General features: G+C 32.8%; 2 protein-coding genes and 1 non-coding gene across 7 annotated transcripts; 2 read left to right on the top strand and 1 right to left on the bottom strand.

The window, feature by feature from the left end:
• Positions 1-543: 543 nt before the first annotated feature.
• Positions 544-7,947, bottom strand: LOC114376935 (pentatricopeptide repeat-containing protein At5g24830-like). 5 transcript variants are annotated; one of them, XM_028335271.1, is made up of 5 exons: positions 7,678-7,947; positions 7,397-7,552; positions 4,912-6,458; positions 2,881-3,780; positions 544-883 (listed from the first exon to the last, which is right to left on the bottom strand). In XM_028335271.1, the coding sequence occupies exons 1-3, from the start codon at positions 7,815-7,817 to the stop codon at positions 5,021-5,023; spliced, it is 1,734 nt and encodes a 577-aa protein (XP_028191072.1). In that variant the 5' UTR covers positions 7,818-7,947; the 3' UTR covers positions 544-883; positions 2,881-3,780; positions 4,912-5,020. The 5 variants fall into 5 exon arrangements, with proteins under 5 accessions (XP_028191072.1, XP_028191074.1, XP_028191073.1 ...); XM_028335273.1 differs by having other exon boundaries at positions 2,881-3,775; XM_028335272.1 differs by having other exon boundaries at positions 2,881-3,772.
• Positions 7,948-9,142: 1,195 nt separating this feature from the next.
• On the top strand, positions 9,143-9,245 carry LOC114377731. The gene has a single exon (XR_003659169.1). It is a non-coding gene; the product is annotated as a U6 spliceosomal RNA (small nuclear RNA).
• A 388-nt stretch (positions 9,246-9,633) lies between these two features.
• Positions 9,634-10,736, top strand: LOC114373266. Its single transcript, XM_028330768.1, has 3 exons — positions 9,634-9,647; positions 10,051-10,457; positions 10,601-10,736. The coding sequence occupies exons 1-3, from the start codon at positions 9,634-9,636 to the stop codon at positions 10,663-10,665; spliced, it is 486 nt and encodes a 161-aa protein (XP_028186569.1). The 3' UTR covers positions 10,666-10,736.
• Positions 10,737-17,196: the final 6,460 nt, after the last annotated feature.

Genomic DNA, 17,196 nt, shown 5'->3' with positions numbered 1-17,196 from the left:
ACAAAAACGGGAAAAAAAAAATCAACCTGAATCCTGCAATGTGGAATTCACAAAAATGTTAGAATGCTAACATATACTTCAGAACAAGTGGAGTAAATTAATAGATGTAGAATAACAGAAAACTAGTCTGAATCTATAACATGTAATTTATTTGATATCTTTCGGTGATGCTAGGTGTACCCAGCATTTTAAGTAAACGGATAAAAATATCCTTCACTCAAGTTGATCCATATGATTCATACAGATCCGTATAAATCATACAGATCAACCACGAACTCGCATACCTTCGATGCAAGGTAATTTTGAAATTAATAAAAAAATGCTAAGTGCACAAGCAATAAAGCTGGTGCACCTAGCATCACCTGATATCCTTTTAGCAGCCCAAAAAGCACATATGGACCTATTGGATACAAGTCATTAGTATTTTTGAGAGTTTCTCTATTGAAAATAGAGAGATTTTTCTAATAGACAAGTTCTCAAAAACACTTCTAGCATTGCATCCAAACAGGCCTCATAAATATCTCAAGTTAACACTTGCAAACCTTAATCAAAAGTAGCTGAAACATAGATATCTCGCCTCAACATTCCAACATTATTAGAATAAGTAACCATTTTAATAATTACAAGCTGATTCACAATAAAAATACAAGCAAATATGCAAGCTAAACCAGACTCGTCATTAACATTTACAAGCTAGGACACCCACCTAAAGTTACAATTTGAATCATTCAACATTATGAACCAGTGTGGCAACGCCTAAAATTCCCCAGTTTCTGTTAGGCACAATTGGTCCAAGTTGTGCAGGTAGCTTGGCAATGGTACACTTATGGACATTTACGATAACCTCCACCAAGAGAAGCAGCACTTTTTCCAATTGCTCCAACTGAATATAAAATATTTAAGGATAATTACAATTAGCAATAACATAAAAAATGAATGAATAATCAAGAATTCTATAGACAGAAATGAAGCTTGGAGACCAGGCAAATCCACAACTTTGAATGTGCAAATTCCATTAATGTTTGATTCAATTATATATGGTTTATACAGATTATTAGTGCCAGCCAGCTATGTAGTTAGATCAACGATAAGAAAAGAAGCACAAAGGATTGAAGCTACCAAGGATTTTTAAACACAAACACAATTTCAAAAAGTCTGCAGAATTATGCAGCGATACACAGAGAAGTGACTAAAATTGAACCAGAAAAGAAACCATCACCAGCAATAGATATTGTCGCAGGCCCAGACCATTTCAAAGAGAGATAACCTCTCAGTATCCTCAAAATTACTTGCATAAGCAGAACGCCCTTTTCTTTTTCTCACTAGCATCCCATTTAACTCCTTGCCAGTGGCACTCCTATGTGGACTTTTTAATGAAGTCTCCCCTTGTTCCCCACTACACCCTTGTTCCTTATAAAGTTTCAAAACTCTTGGGCCATTCACACTATTTCTGGCCTAACAATACATCTTCTCAGTGTGTCAGGAGCCTTGTTCTAAAAGCTAAAATCAAGAAACAAGCCCCTGATCATATACACATCCTCACATATAGCTTTGGTTTATGGTTATGGCCTATTAGACCAGATACTTGTGACACTTGGTGATTGTTGCAAATAACAACTCATAGGCCAACGCTTCTGGACATTTGATTGGTGGATCATCCACTTCTAACCTGCTGGTAGAGTCAGTTTGCCAAATGCCCTCCCAATGTAACTTTGATAAACCGTCATACTATTAGTTAATCTAAGAAAATTGGGTGAAATTGTATCTTATTCATTGGTATTTGATCTTAAATTTAACTCAATTCTTGACAAAAGGAGCCAATTTTCAAGATGATTGACAAGAATCGTAAGTTCTAGACTCTTAGAATGTGGGTTTGAGCCTAACTCAACCCCAAAAAGCTAGCTCATAGGGTGAGGCTTGTCCACCACTTATATACTCTATCTTGACACTATCTCTAACTAATGTAAGACTTGGATTTTTTTCCAATACACCCTCTCACGCCCAACACTTTTGGGTTTGGTGCGTGGATAATATGGTGGGTGACCCTTTTGATAGATTTAGGATAGACTCTGATACCATCTTAAAATGTGAGTTTGAGTCTAACTCAACCCCAAAAGTTAGCTTATAGGATGAGAGTTGTTCACCACTTATATACTCTATTTTAGCATTATCTCTAGCTGACGTGGGACTTGAGATTTTCCTAGGGGTGGCAAAATAGGCTAACCCGCCCCGCCCCGCCCCATTATTGACCAGCCAAAAACAGGTTAGCCCGTCCCACCTTGTATATGCTTCGGTTGGCAGGTTGGGCCACCAAAGACAAAAATTAAGAAAATAATAAAATAATATATTTTAATTAACTTTATCTTTTATGAAATATTAAATAATAAATACTTACTAAAAATTTGAGTGTATTACATTAAATTTTGAATAATAATTTATTTAGCCAAAAAATAAAGGAAATAAAAATTAATAATATATGTATAAAATATCAAAAAAAATATTAAATCTAAAAAAAAATAAAAAAGCATGTTGGCAGGTTGGCCGGCCCCATTTCTCTCTCAACCTGTTTTTTGACGTGTCAAAACAGGGCGGGTTAAAGTGGGTTGGCTGGCGGGTTGGAAACCTCAACCTGGCCCGCCAAAAATAAGTGGGTTGGACCCATTTTGCCATCCCTAGTTTTCCCAATATAGACCATGCAATGTCAAGCCTAGCCGGCTAGCCACACAACATGAAATGTAAATGGAAATACTCGTAATACTCAAAGGAAGAAGCCTCTGTTACAGGATTTAAGCAGATACTGCCACTACAATAACAATGGAATGGAGCTAAGCTCCTTACAAGATGGGAAATAGATAATATGGTCATAGAAATGGTAAATACCTGACTGAGAGAGGACCAGCTCATCTACTCAATCTAACCTGGCCACTGAGACCCTTAACAAATTTCGTCATGCCCCTTTCAGTTAATTCTCCCTCCTCCATTCTCCTTCCACTACCTGCCCATTCGGTTATTTTCTCTCTTCCTTTTCCTCCTTTGTTGTTGCCACCCTTTTCTTCATTCTCTCGTACACCAATAGGCTTGGCTTCATGAGGCTTTTTAATCCCTTCACTACTCCCACAGCCTCTCTATTTCCTCTACTATACACATTCACAATGGGCATATCAGAAAGGGTTGGAGGAGTCCTGCTGGAGACATGGCTTGGTATTTTTGTTGTTGTTACACTGGACATTCAGCAACAAATTTAATCATAACTGCCATCACTCCTGACCAGTACAAGTTTGCTGCTAGGCATCTGCATGTTTGTAATACTCCAATGAAATTCTACAATCAGTGGAGGAACCCATTCAGATCCTGTGGGTATGACCAATCTCCCATTGTGAAACAACAAGGTCTGCTCTAGTGTACCCAGGTTGGGAGTTAGGATCAGCTCTTATTTTGTCCAAAATTTTCTTCAAAACAGAATCTACTTGCACAGCTTCTTGCACTCTATCTGCATCCTCTGTATTGGCCTAGTCAGTGCCATTAATTCCCATTCCTCTCCTTTACAAGATACGACATCCACAGCTTTGTTTGTTTTTCCCAATTTATACACTACCAAAGCAATAGCCAAGCAATTTTGGCTAATCAATCTTGCTGGTTGGGTTTGATAATCTGCTGCTCTAGAAAGTATTATGGGTTCTTCTGATCATTACAAAGAAGTTATCAATCCCAAATAGCAGCGCAGAGTGGCCTACCCAAAACTGCTATATCATGATAGCAGATAGCAGGATGCCTGCTACACTAAAGATTATATATACAAGATAAATAATTTATAATTTACACTACACGAATAGGTGCATAAAAAGAAAAAAAAATCCAAAATTAAAGATATATTTGTAATTAATAATCAATCATAGTTGTGACTCCATGGCCACTTGTAAACCAGATTAATAACTGTGTCATATTTAAAATTTAAAACTCAATTTCAAAGGGAAATTTTTTAAGGCGTTGATAACTTTAAATTTTATTATATGATACACTGCCCTATTTTCCTTTTCATGAACATTTGGAAATTATGAGCCACAATTTAAATCTCTATAAAAAACTATTGCAAAAGAAATACAAGAACATTAAAGAAAGAGATGATGAGCATACACATATAACCAGTATAATATCCTCATATAGCATTCATAGACCAACTTCTAAATGGATAAAACGAAACCAGCCTCTATAGTAGGTCATATACCAAGCCAAAAAGACAGTGTTCTCAATACAATAAGCAAAGAGGGAAACTTTATTAAAAAGAGAGATATTTCACAAAATACCTACAAGGCACAAAAGGACACAACCTATCTAATACTAATATTTACTAAGCACAAGAAACATGATCAAAAGTCTAAATGAGGTAGACGTGCCTAGAAATCACAGTAGAAGGATGTCCAAGAAAGAGCATGCAGGTGATTTGGCAGGTCACTAATTCTCAATAGACAAAAAAACTGATTGTTGGATTGGGTCCATCTCCAGTGTGCCTGGACCCACATGCCATCCAGATGGGGATCAGTCCAACATACTCACTAACTTGTTCAGGGTCCAGGCAATGAGAATACATCCATTTTCTGAGTAGGACAGGGTTTATAGCAAGTAAATTTCATGCAAGTTAAGCATTTAATCAAAATTTATCAAATAAAAGTTCCAAACAGCACACGCATTATGTTAAATGTGGCATCCCATTTTCATTTTGACAAAATTACAGCATATAATTATGTAAAACTAATTCACAAATCAGCAGTCAGCACATAAAATGGCTCCACTTATCAACCCAAAATCTACTTATGTTTTCAGGTACAACATTTAGCAACAGTTTGGATGACTGAGACTAACACAACTAGTTCACTATAAGTACATTGTGATGGATAAAATGTCAACACACACCTGGAGTGTTCATTACTCATATGATTGCCGACATTTCATTCGAGCAAATGCGGCTTTCTTTTTCCAGAACTTCATGATGTATAAAGCCATAGGCACAATGTGGAATTTATCAAGGAAGACTGCCCTTTTTACTTTCCAACCAGTCTTGATAAAAGTTAAATGCTATAACTGGTTCCTTCAATTTGCAGTACTTATTAAAAAGAATCTGAACTGGAACATGATCATTCAACAAACCAGATTTTAGTATTTTGGCATAGAGCTCTTCTGCCTCTTTCATCTTACCTCTTATACAGAACCCCCTAACAAGTTCAGTATAAGTTATTAAATCTGGTTCATAACCCCTCTGCACCATCTGATCATGTAATAGAAGAGCAAAATCAAGACGTCCTATATTACAAGCAGCACCTATCAACAAATTATAGGTAACCACATCAGGAAAGAGACATTTCGAAATCATCTCTTCCTTCAGAGAGCAAGCACCATGGAAATTTCCACTCTTCACTTGTGCAAGAATTAAAGCATTATAAGTAAATACATTAGGGCAAACACCGAAAGACAGCATCTGATCTCTTGTAAAAAATGCATTACTAAGATCATTATATCTCCCATATAAGTCAATTATTAGATTCCATATTAAAGGCTTGGGCACCATTAAATTGTTCAACATACACCAAAGCAAGTGTTTTGCTCTAACAACCTCTCCAGCAAAACAAAGGCCTCGAATCACAATCTGGTATGTAATTTGATCAGGCATAATTCCCATATTAGACATAACTCCAACGGTATAGCAAGCCTCACTAATTTTTCCTTCCTTGCAAAGAGCACCAATAATAATATTATAAGTAAAAGCATCAGGAAGTAAACCTTTCTTAAACATCTCACATGCATATCCATATGCAAGGTTCATTTGTTGACTCTTGCAAAATCCATTGATAAGAACATTATAAGCTACAACATCAACTTTAGTACAATTTTGAAGCATCTGATTCCAAAGATTGAGAGCCTGAATAATTGCTCCATCCTTAAAGTAGCTATCCATAAATACAGTAGAGATAACTAAATCAGGTATGTCTTTCTCGTCATCATCCTTTAATACTTCTTCAAGCATCCTTTTAGCTTCCATAAGAAGACCTTTCTCACACAGTGCATGCACCAGTATCCTACAAGTAACCCTGTTTGGCAGAATCCCAGCATAGGTCATGGTGGAGAACAGATACAAAGCCCTATCCACACCATTAACAGCACAATAGCCCTTAATCAAAGTATTATAAGTGGCACAGTTGGGACGAGGACCAAATTCTAACATCTCTCTAACAACCAAATCCGCCTTGTCCAGAAGCCCAATTTTGCACAGCCCATTTACAATATGGTTGTGGGTAAACACATCAGAAACGACACCTTTCTGCGCCATTTTCCCCCAAAGCCAAACAGCTGCTCCCAGCTTACCATCTAAGCACAAACGCCTAATAGTAGCTGTATCTTCAGCATACTTGGATTCACATGCATATCCTATAGTTAGACCAGTCTTTACCAGACATAAGTTTTCCCTGCAACATTTAACCCAAAAGTCACTCATCGGAATCCCTTGCATCTTTTTGCTAATGTTTACATAAAACAGACAGGTATACAATATATATAGCTAGTGACAAAGCCATTTTTAAATGATAGGAACAAATCTAGGCCATACAACCATTCATGGATGTCAAGATTATAAGCTTTTTAAAATCACATAATATAGGTCACTTCAAAAAGTCACATGACCTCTTAAAAACTCATATGACCTGTGTGTTTTATGGTTTGTTTGGAAGATCTACTTACAGATTACTTAGACTTATGACATAAACACTTGTGTAAGTGTTTGAAAGAGCCAGTGAAAATATCTAATGAATATGATAAGTCCATAAGCAGTTTTCAGCAAAATTCGATATGTTCTGTAGGATAACTTATGAAAATAACTTACAAGGTGTGTGAAAATAGTTTAACCATGTTCACTATTCGATTATAAAAGCAACATAGTCCCAATTTGGATAAATGACTCAACAAGCACTTACAGGACAAAAAAATAAGAAGGTGAAATGCAAAAAAGCTTCTCCCATAAGTTAAAATTAGCTAATGCAATTAGAAGTTCTCTCATTTAACTTCCCCAAAAGCTGATTTTAAGCTAATTCTAACTTAAGGGAGAAGTATAATTCATTTCATCTTTTTATCTTCTTATCCTTTAAGTGCTTGTTGGGAAGTTCGTCCAAACAGGACCTATACATATGTACTTGCTTATCATGTAATAAGAGCTTAATTAATTTGTTCATCCAATTGCATCCTTAATCTTAATCATTCATAATAATAATATCTAACAGTCAATAACTCAATATTTATTCTTCTTATTCCCATATCATATATGAATGTCACTATGGTAACTAAATTGAACGAACATATCACTTCAAAGTTCAAACTAAATTCTTCGAATTTGATATAAATCGAAACTAACCTCATCATCTTAAGACGCTCTAAACTGTCCTTAAGCATAGTATCCAGCGCATTGAAAACGGCGTGTCGTCCATTCCCGCCGTCGTTTGACAAACAATCTCCGGCGTTTAATTCGCACTTTTTCTCAGTGGCCGAATCATCCACTTCACGGAAAATCCTGCAACAGTAACAAACAAACGACGTCGCCGTCGTCGTCGTCTTGAGAAAATCGAAAGAAAGAGATACAAATTCATTAATGAATGCAAGTGTGATTTAGCGGGGGAGAGAAATGAAATGGCGTGCCTGGAGTGTGCAACGGCGTCGTTTTGGTAGCGAAGAATGCGAGCGAGGAGGCGTCGTTTGATGGAGAGAAAGGTGCGATTTAGGAATATTAAGAAAGAAGGTTCTCCGGTGGGGACGGAGAAAATTAGGGTTTCAGCCATGGGTGTTACTTACTCAGATTGAACTTTAAGGCATTTGAGATCTGTGTTGTTGACAAGAGAAGAATATTGGGAGATAGACAAACTTGCTGCTGGCTGCGCAAGGAGGGAAGAGAGAAGCAGAGTTGAGTTGAGTTTAATTGGAATGTTATGGGTCTAACCCAATTGGGCTCTTAAACCAACCCGAGTTGCTATTTGCACTACTCACATGGATGTCTTTTAGCTGTATTTCCATTGCATAAACAGGAGTGAAAAAAATAAAACAGAACCACCTAAGAATAAAACGACTAAAACTTATACTTTAAAATCATCAACAAAAAATATTTATTATTAATATTTATAAAATAAAAAAAACTTTATATGCTAATAAAAATATCAAATATGTTAATAAAAAAGTCTACACATTTAAAGTAAAAAAAAGAAAGAAAAGTTTAAAAAAATTGTTTTAAACATCACTTATTGTTGGACCGACTTTTCACTCAAGAAAGCAGTTGAATCACTATTGAGAGGCTGGTTTCATTTTTGTTTGGAAATTTGATGTACTAAGCTATTCTCTATTCTCATGTAAGCCTAACAACATATCGGTTAACATTTGTCTTTATTTTATTTCCTACAATATTCTGGTTTTTCAGAAACAAACTAAGGCCATGTTTGATTAGCAGTTTGTTAGCTCATTCCCTATATTACACTCTACTTTATTCTTTGTTTTATATTTTGGTCACTTTTGTTTCCATCCTTTAAACCTAAAATACTTATGCCACATACATCAGTTTTTACTTACTGAGTACTGAGTAGTATGCAGAATTGCAGATATGACGTTGCACTGGGAGCTATACTTGACACGTGATAGTAAAAGAGTGATTGAGATTTGTTTTTGGTTGAACGTTTGACATGTGTGATTTAGTATAAAGTGAAGTTATGGTCAAAAGAAAAAGTGTAAAACGAAGTACCTAGTAATAAGTAATATTGAACAAAATAAATGGTAAAGTGTCAGATATATAAAATAGGCTTTAATAAAAGGAAGAAAAAAAACAAACAAAAAATAGGTTGCAATGGGGCAGAGCAGAGTCATCATGAAGCTAGAAAGGCTACCGATAGATAAACTATAGTTAATTAAATACATTAAAAAATACTTGGATCTTTCTCTTACCCTGTTTATATTGAGACCTGAAACTTGAGAGAGATACACTAATCTTGCCTTGTTGTTTCATTCCCTAACTTACAGGACTCAGCGCATGTCATGTGGTCTCGTTCCCCATTTAAGTCCCACACCGTCTAAACTTATTAAATTATTAATGTTTATAACTAGATGCACAACAACAAAGCTTGTCCCTTCGGGGACATCCGATAAAATTGGAACGATACAGAGAAGATTAGCATGGCCCCTGCGCAAGGATGACACGCACAAATCGAGAAATGGTCCAAATTTTTTTTTGAGTTTCTACTACGTTTAGAATTTTATTTCTTTTGGTTCAGTAACTAGGGCATATTTCGAATATGATTTTTGGGAAGTATTTTTTTTTTACGTTGCAAACGGTTATGCTTTCACTTTCCAATCTTTTTTCAGAAATCTCTGCTCAGTTCGGGTGTCTTCTTTTGGTTTTTATGCTTCTTCCTATGATTCTGGTTTATGCAATGAATATCATGAGATAATTGAACTATTTAGTTGTGTTAATGTATCTTATACTAATACGTGGATCCATTTATCAGTTTATTACATTACATGATTGGGAGTGAAGAACTTGGTCTCTAATTTAAATAGGAGAAACTGAACTAATTGGATACTTTAGTTGGGCTGCATATAAACATCCTCAGAAACATGAGTAGAGTTAAGTGGGTTGCACACTGCAATTGCAGGGACTCATTAGGTCTTTTATTATATCTTTAAGCAATTTTTATTGATTTCTCTAAAACAAAACAAAGGGGGAAAAAACAGATAAGTGGGTTGCACTTTTAATATTTCCCGTGTCAATTGTTCCACTCCCAGTAGATATTTTTTAAGGTATAATAATAATAATAACAAGCAGGATAGATAAGTGTAAGCAGATTAAGCACGGGGAGTAACCTCATATGTGATAACCCAAAAAGTTGTAGTATGCTGAATTAGAAAATAATGATATAAAATGTAATTTTTTTCTTTTAACTTATTTCTTTCAACTTTCTTTTTGGTTCATCTAAAAGACAGCACTAAGGTGAGTTTGGATAGAGTATTTTTAATAAGTTTTTTTTTTTTGAGGTGGGACAACATTTTTGAGAAAAATATACGTAGTGGAACAACTGATGCTGTCAATTTGAAGGAGACAAACACTCCAGCAGCCATTGACTCTATTTCAGTGGCTGAGGGCCTTCCATCCCATGGTTTTCATGATAAATGTAATAATGAGAAAAGTTCCGATGTTAATTTAAATGAACAAATTGGGAGGATTCGTGAAGCTTTGCCAAATGAAGATTTAAAAATTGCAGAGCAACCAGTCTTGGAGTTAAACACATCAATTTCTGATAGTTCAATGGAGGACAAACGGGAAACTGATGCACTTGAACTTGATGAGATGAAAATGGAAGATGATTCCACTGCTGCAAAACATTTATTGCCAGATGTTATAATGAAAGATAAAAGGCTTAGTGAAGTGAGCACTGCCTCAGGTGCCCCACTCATTGACTAATAATATCTTTATTTGGTTATTGAAATCTGTAATTTTTTGCCCATTCATTCACTTGCATGTTACCATTTTAAATTTTGTGATGCAAGTGGCAAGTATAATGAAGTATATTTCCATTATCTCTAGGTGGATTGAGAGTGAAGTCAAGGTTTATTCCCCTTCAGGCGATTGCTGAATCCAACGCCTTTTAAGAAGAAAGGTAAAACAAGCAAGAGAAGAACTAAGCTAAAGTAATTTTTTTTCCGGATTATCATTTTTACATGGCTTATATGTGAGCTAATTCTTTGTAATATCTATTAATACTAGCATATAATATTATTCTAATGTGTTTATATCACAATTCAGTAATAAGTTCTAAATTAGTGTTGTAATTGCTTTAACTATGAGTGTAGTTTTTAAAACATTGGTATACATGGGACTTGAGTCTTAAAATCTCTCCATCTGGTTCACAATATGTTTTGACACGTGTTTGAATGTGGGGGAGAAAATAAGAGAAAAATAAAGAGAAGAGAAGAAAAAAAATACTTTTGTTGTTCGGATGAAAAGAAAAAAAAGGAAGAAACTATAATCATGTAGAATAACATTTAGATTCTGACAATGAAACAAATCGTATACTAATATGTTATTAGTTTGATTGTAAATGTACCAAAATTTCTTAAGGTCTTAGGCTGAGCTTTGTGGATGAAATCACATTTGAGAGTAGTATCGTCAAATGGGTGGCTTCTATCCAATGAATCAAGTGTCGAAAGCGACTTGATCCGGCCTAGGCTAAATTGGCTCAATTTTTTGTCTAAATTTTTATGAATTTCAAATGAAAAAATAATAAAAACAATATTGGGTTTCAGTCAAAAATAAAAAACAATATTGGGTCAAATAGGCCTGATAATATTTTTGTCAACATTTTACAGGCCCAATCTAGTTTACTGGGCTAGGCCCAATTGACCTGATTCTTGGGATATTATTTAACGCACCTCATCATTTGCTTTGGTGCATTCAAAGGGTATTATGAACTAAACAATCCGTAATACAACTTTGTAGGATTTTGTTAAACACCCTCCTCCGTCTTTACTTGTACACCTCTTATCTCTTATTATTTTTCAATAAGTGGAAGGGGTGTAAAAGTACAAATGGGAGGTATATTTAGCATGAACCAACTTTATATTATGGATTGCCCCACTTGGTACGGTTTAAAAGTGCAAAATGTGAAGGGAATGAAATCCAAAAGGTTAGTGTGTCTTGAGGGGATTTGGCTGTGTAATGTCCCAAAATTACTGGTTGCATTTTAGTGAGTGCCTAGTTTTGACAATCATTCATTAAAATAAATCAAAGGATTTGCATCCAAATTTGTGTCTAGAAATGCTGCATGCTTTTCCATGTTTTCAAATTTCAATCCCTCCATTTACTTCAGCTGTTTCCAAATTTGAAACGTGTTAGATGACAGATAAGAACTTTTCTGAATACCAAATTGGCAATGTATTCAACCAACTCTAAAAAATAATATCTTATTTGTATGGATGCTCTGTGATTAGTATATAAACTTTCACATTACAAGTTGGGGAGATTATTGGATAAAGTTTAAATATTGTGTTAAATTACTTTTTAACTTTATGATGGTGGTCTGTGGATGGAAGAATTATTGTTCGGGTGGTATCTATGTATGATTTTACTCTATATGCATGCTCTCAAATACTCAGACACTTACACCCTACCAAGGTTAGTATACAATAATCTAGTCTTTAGATAATCAACCAGATGGTCATGACATTTTAAGTATCATCTAATAAAAATAAAAATAAAAAGTCTTGAGTAACATTGTGAACACTCAACAAAGGAACTTGGTTGGAAGTTCCACTGCAATAAGAATTATATCTTTTCCTTAGGGGAGCAATATACGATACAATTGATTCAATTCAGGGAACTGCCCTTAATTTTTTTCTGCACTGACTTCACCAGTTAATCAGTATCCAGGTCTGGTGCTCTATCTTCTACACATAAAGAGACCAACATTAATCGATGCATCTTTCCCCTCATCTCACAAAAGATATGTGTGAAAGTAACCATTAAGCAGAAATCTGATATTCCTAGAAATTCAAGTTTAATTAATTTGAATTTAGTATGCAAATGGTTCTTTAACAAAGTTGTTGCTCCAAGTTAAATTGGATTTGATCCTTTTAAATAAAATTTTATGTTCTACTTTTGTGGATGATAAAAATATAATTAAAAAAAGAAAATTTCACTAAAGATGATCATCGATCCTAAAGATGATCATCGATCCTTCAATAGAGATTACTACCCCAAAAATATGTAAATTTGCTCATGTGAATGTGAATGTTATTAGTAGTGACATAGTGAAAAACTTACGAGGGCCACTAAATTGATAGGATGGTCCTCATTTCCCCACTCTATTATTATTTCTAGTAGTAACCTCCGAAATTGAGCACATCAAATTTGACGCACATAAATGCCTCCATGGCATATACTTAGAAGACTTTGTAGCCATTGATAAAAATCATCGAATAAAGATTCAATCAGGCTCAGCAAAATCACATCAAATTATAGTGGATTGTGTACTATTCATTTTATGAGCATATTTTCTTTTTGGAAGCTTGGACTAAAACAATATGATATTATATTATTTTTCTATAGTCAAATTATCATATAATTAACTTGAAGTTGAAGGTACACACTGCAATACTGTTTACCAAGTCTTTTTCCTTTTCTTTCTTTCTTTAATTTTTATTTATAACAAGACGAGATATATTATTTACAATTTGATATATCTACTAAGAGGATGGAAATTGTTTGGAATGGTGAGGTCTTGCATTATTTTACCCTTACATGCCGATCCAAATTGAGTGCATTTGTCGTCTAATAAATATTGTGGTTGACCACCAAGGGTCGGTGCAACAATAGAAGAGGCTAGTTTCTAGGGCAGGTCCAAACATAAGGGCGATATATCCAAGTTATTTACAATTTTTGTTCTTATATTTTGTTGAATCCATAATTTTGATTTTTTTATTTTAAAATAGAAACATTCAATTCTTTTATTTTAGAAAATTCACAATTTTTATCATTATATCTTAAAATAAAAATATTTGATTCTCATATTTTAAAATATTCATAATTTTGGTCCTAATTTTTAATTTGCCTATATTTTTTTTTGTTCAATTAAACCATATACCTAACATATTATTTTAGAAGTATCATAATAAAATAAAAGTAAATAAAATATAAGAAATGAAAGAAATAAAACATAGACAAAATTGTTGATAGTACCAAAATTACATATTTTCTAAAATAAGGAGAGCAAATATTTTTATTTTAAAATAGAAGGACTAAAATTACAGAATTTTTAAAATATGATAACTAAATATCTCTATTTTAAAACAAAAGGGCTAGTATTACGAATTGAATAAAATAGGAGAATTAAAATTATATTTAAGCCTAATATTTAGTTAATTTAGTGTAGCCGTAATTAAGATATTTTTTCCTTTAGTAAAAAGAAATACTAATAACATACCTTTTTATACACACTCTATGGATGGTGGGACTATACTTAAAATTTGTTGAAAATTATAAAATTAAAAAAGGAAAACTCATTAAATAAAAAATAAGACTTGTCAATTGTAATTTCAAATAAATTTCAAGTGTTTAGTAAAGTGTGTTAGTATTTTTTATGTAGGTGAATGAGGTTCGAATCCTACCAGAGGAAAAATCTTTTTATATTTTTTTGTAAAATCACTAATTTTTCAGTACTTATATTACTCCCTCCGTTTCAAAATACATGTCCATTTTTGAGAAATTGCGGTAACCAAGGACAGGACACAAAAGTTCCTATTTTACCCTTGTCCTTTATTTTCTCCATTTTATATTTATTTATCCCACCTCATAATTACTCCCAATACCAAAATTAATTAAAGTTAATCAAATTACAATACCAATACATACTGGCAATACCAATACTACTAAATGGCATTATTTTTGCTTCGGTATTGAAAAGCTCAATTGGCATAGTTCGGTTATCAAAGTTTTTTAAAACTCAATTGAAAAAACTTCCCTCCATTATTAATTATACTCTAATCTTAAAATGTTTACCACCAAAGTTAAATTAAAATTTGTATTTCCCACCATTTTTTCAAAAACACTTATAATTTCAGTATATATAAGAGTTAGGTACTCATTTATCAAATTTATATTATTAATGAAGAACAAATGGGAATTAATTATTGTGGACAAAAAACTAGAATCCAATTAATTAGTAGGCAAGGGCAAAATAGTCAAAATGCATCCTTAAACTATCAAATGGACATGTATTTTGAAACAAAAAATTTCTCCAAAATGAACATGTATTTTGAAACGGAGGGAGTAATTTAAAGAGATCTCGCCTCAAAGTTCGCTTAGGTTTAAGAATTTTCGGGATATTGGGTTGATCTTTTTACTTTCCTACAACATGACAAATTCAGGTCCAAATCTCTATTAAAATGTGTGTCCATATTTAATGTTTTTAAACAAGATCCTCTAAAAAGGAAAATTGGTGGGAAAACATTAAAAATAAAATAAAAAATCGCCCTTGACCATAGTTTTGGAGGCTCATTTATCAAGATTTCTAAGCATGGTCCTGCTTTGTCCCACCTTTGTTTTGCCCACATACACCATGCCAGATTTGTTTGCTTCTTGTAGGGGTTTGTAAGGAATTGAACAAAAAATATCATAATATTTTACATCATCTTTGTCATGTCTAATCTAGGTCATACCCTTCCTATATAAGAGTTTAGGAATTTGCTTCTGTGCCATCATCAATGAACCTTGATTTGTTAGCTGATAATTCTACTGTGCTGTTCTATATTTAGTTTCCTTTAGGCTTTAGTCCTATGACTCCTTTATTCACACACACACACAAAATATAAGCAGTATTCGTTGTCAATTTTTTCTCTCTTTATTTTCCAAGTTTTATTTTATTTAATTTTTTTCTAGGATGGCATTAGACGTTCTAAGTGAGTTTGTTAAATTGAATATTCACTAAGACAAAGAACAATAATTTCCTGAGTTAAATAAAAATAGAATTCATAATTATTAAATTTGGTATCCTAACATAAACTTCCAGAACTCATTTGTACTGAAAATACTAAATGTACTCTAGGAATTATGTAAATACTTTAGATAAAAAAAAAGTATAACTAAGAAATAGAATACCTTTTCAGATTAGGAAATCCTGAAATTTGTTGGTTAACTTTAAATTATTTTAAAATAAATTACACTAATCTCCCTTTGTAAAATTACACAAATTCTCTCTCTTTATTTTTTTAACATTTATAACAATCTCCCTTGTAGAAGAGTATGGTGCAATATTTACTATAAAAAAAAGTATAATGTAATGTATTTCAAAGAATTGAGAGAGTTTGTGCAATGTATAAAGAAATGTCAGTATATATTGGTAGTGCGAAACTGGACCGATCCAAAGACATTAAAGAAAACTTGGATATAGTACTAATTTCGTAGTTTTCGGCCAAGCTAGCATAATGTGCATTATTGTAATATGCAATATCATCAAGAATTGATTATAAACAGAAGATTTCACTTAAGAAATTTATAATTAATAAGTTGTAAAATCATTAAAATTTATATGTCCTTATCTTAGAGGAGTCAAATTCCTCCTACGAGTCTATATAAAATTGATGAAGAGTTAAAGGCTTCACGTCATTGAATATTACACATCAATGTATTGCATCATCTTCATTTTTACTTTAGACTTAATCTCGCCTCATTCCTTGAATTTCTTTTGCCTGATGACATTGTTTTGGGCTATTAATGACTTTGGTTGTAGTTTTATTTGGACCATATATTCGTAGGATAATTTCTCTGGTACTTTTAGAAGTTCCAAAATATCTTATATCTAGAAAAAAAAATATAGCTCAGTTAGTTAAATAGAATATGTAAGTTATTATAGATTTTTTAATACTTATTTTTTTTACAGATAATTTTTTTTTGAATTATCTTTTCCTTTCCATTTTTTATTCTAGATCCATTATATTTGTTTCAAGATATAGAAAAAAAATTTAGGAAAATAAACTAAGAATATCTCCGATATAAAAATTTAAATTGGGCTATCAGGTCTCTTATGACAATCTCTTATTGTCACATGGAATTTAATAACACTAATTTTTACTACAACAGTAAAACTCAACATAAGCTCTTAATTTCTTTTTAGGGGGTATCGTTGTATCTCTCTACTCACACAGTAACTGTCATTTAAACTTAAAAATATTTTTTGATAATTAAGCAACCTTATAATAGTTGCTTATATAAGAATTCTATAAGAACCCATTTATTCTCATGTTATTTTCAAAGTTGCTTTAGTTTAAGAACCAACTTAAACAACTCATTGGAATTTCTCTAAAGAATATCATATATTTCATATTTTTTATATAAGTTTAAAAAAACGTTATAAAAAATACTAGTAGTTGATTCTCAAGAATATAAAACAACCATATTTAACTTAGTTTTTGTTCTTTTGGTGAAAAGTAAGTATCTTACATTCTCATTGTAATGAAGTTATTTTCTATATCAACTATTTATCTCCACTTCATTTTTTGACATTTTTTTTAATTTTCAATTAAATGTTGTAATTAAAATTACTAAATAATATTCCTAAACATAATATTCTTGGAAATATAATTTCTGAAATATAATATTCTACTTTGAAACAATTGTATTGTTAAGAA

This window comes from Glycine soja, chromosome 11 (assembly GCF_004193775.1).
Source record: "Glycine soja cultivar W05 chromosome 11, ASM419377v2, whole genome shotgun sequence".
In the NCBI taxonomy this organism is placed as follows: domain Eukaryota; kingdom Viridiplantae; phylum Streptophyta; class Magnoliopsida; order Fabales; family Fabaceae; genus Glycine; species Glycine soja.
This window is presented reverse-complemented; position numbering and strand designations above follow the sequence as displayed.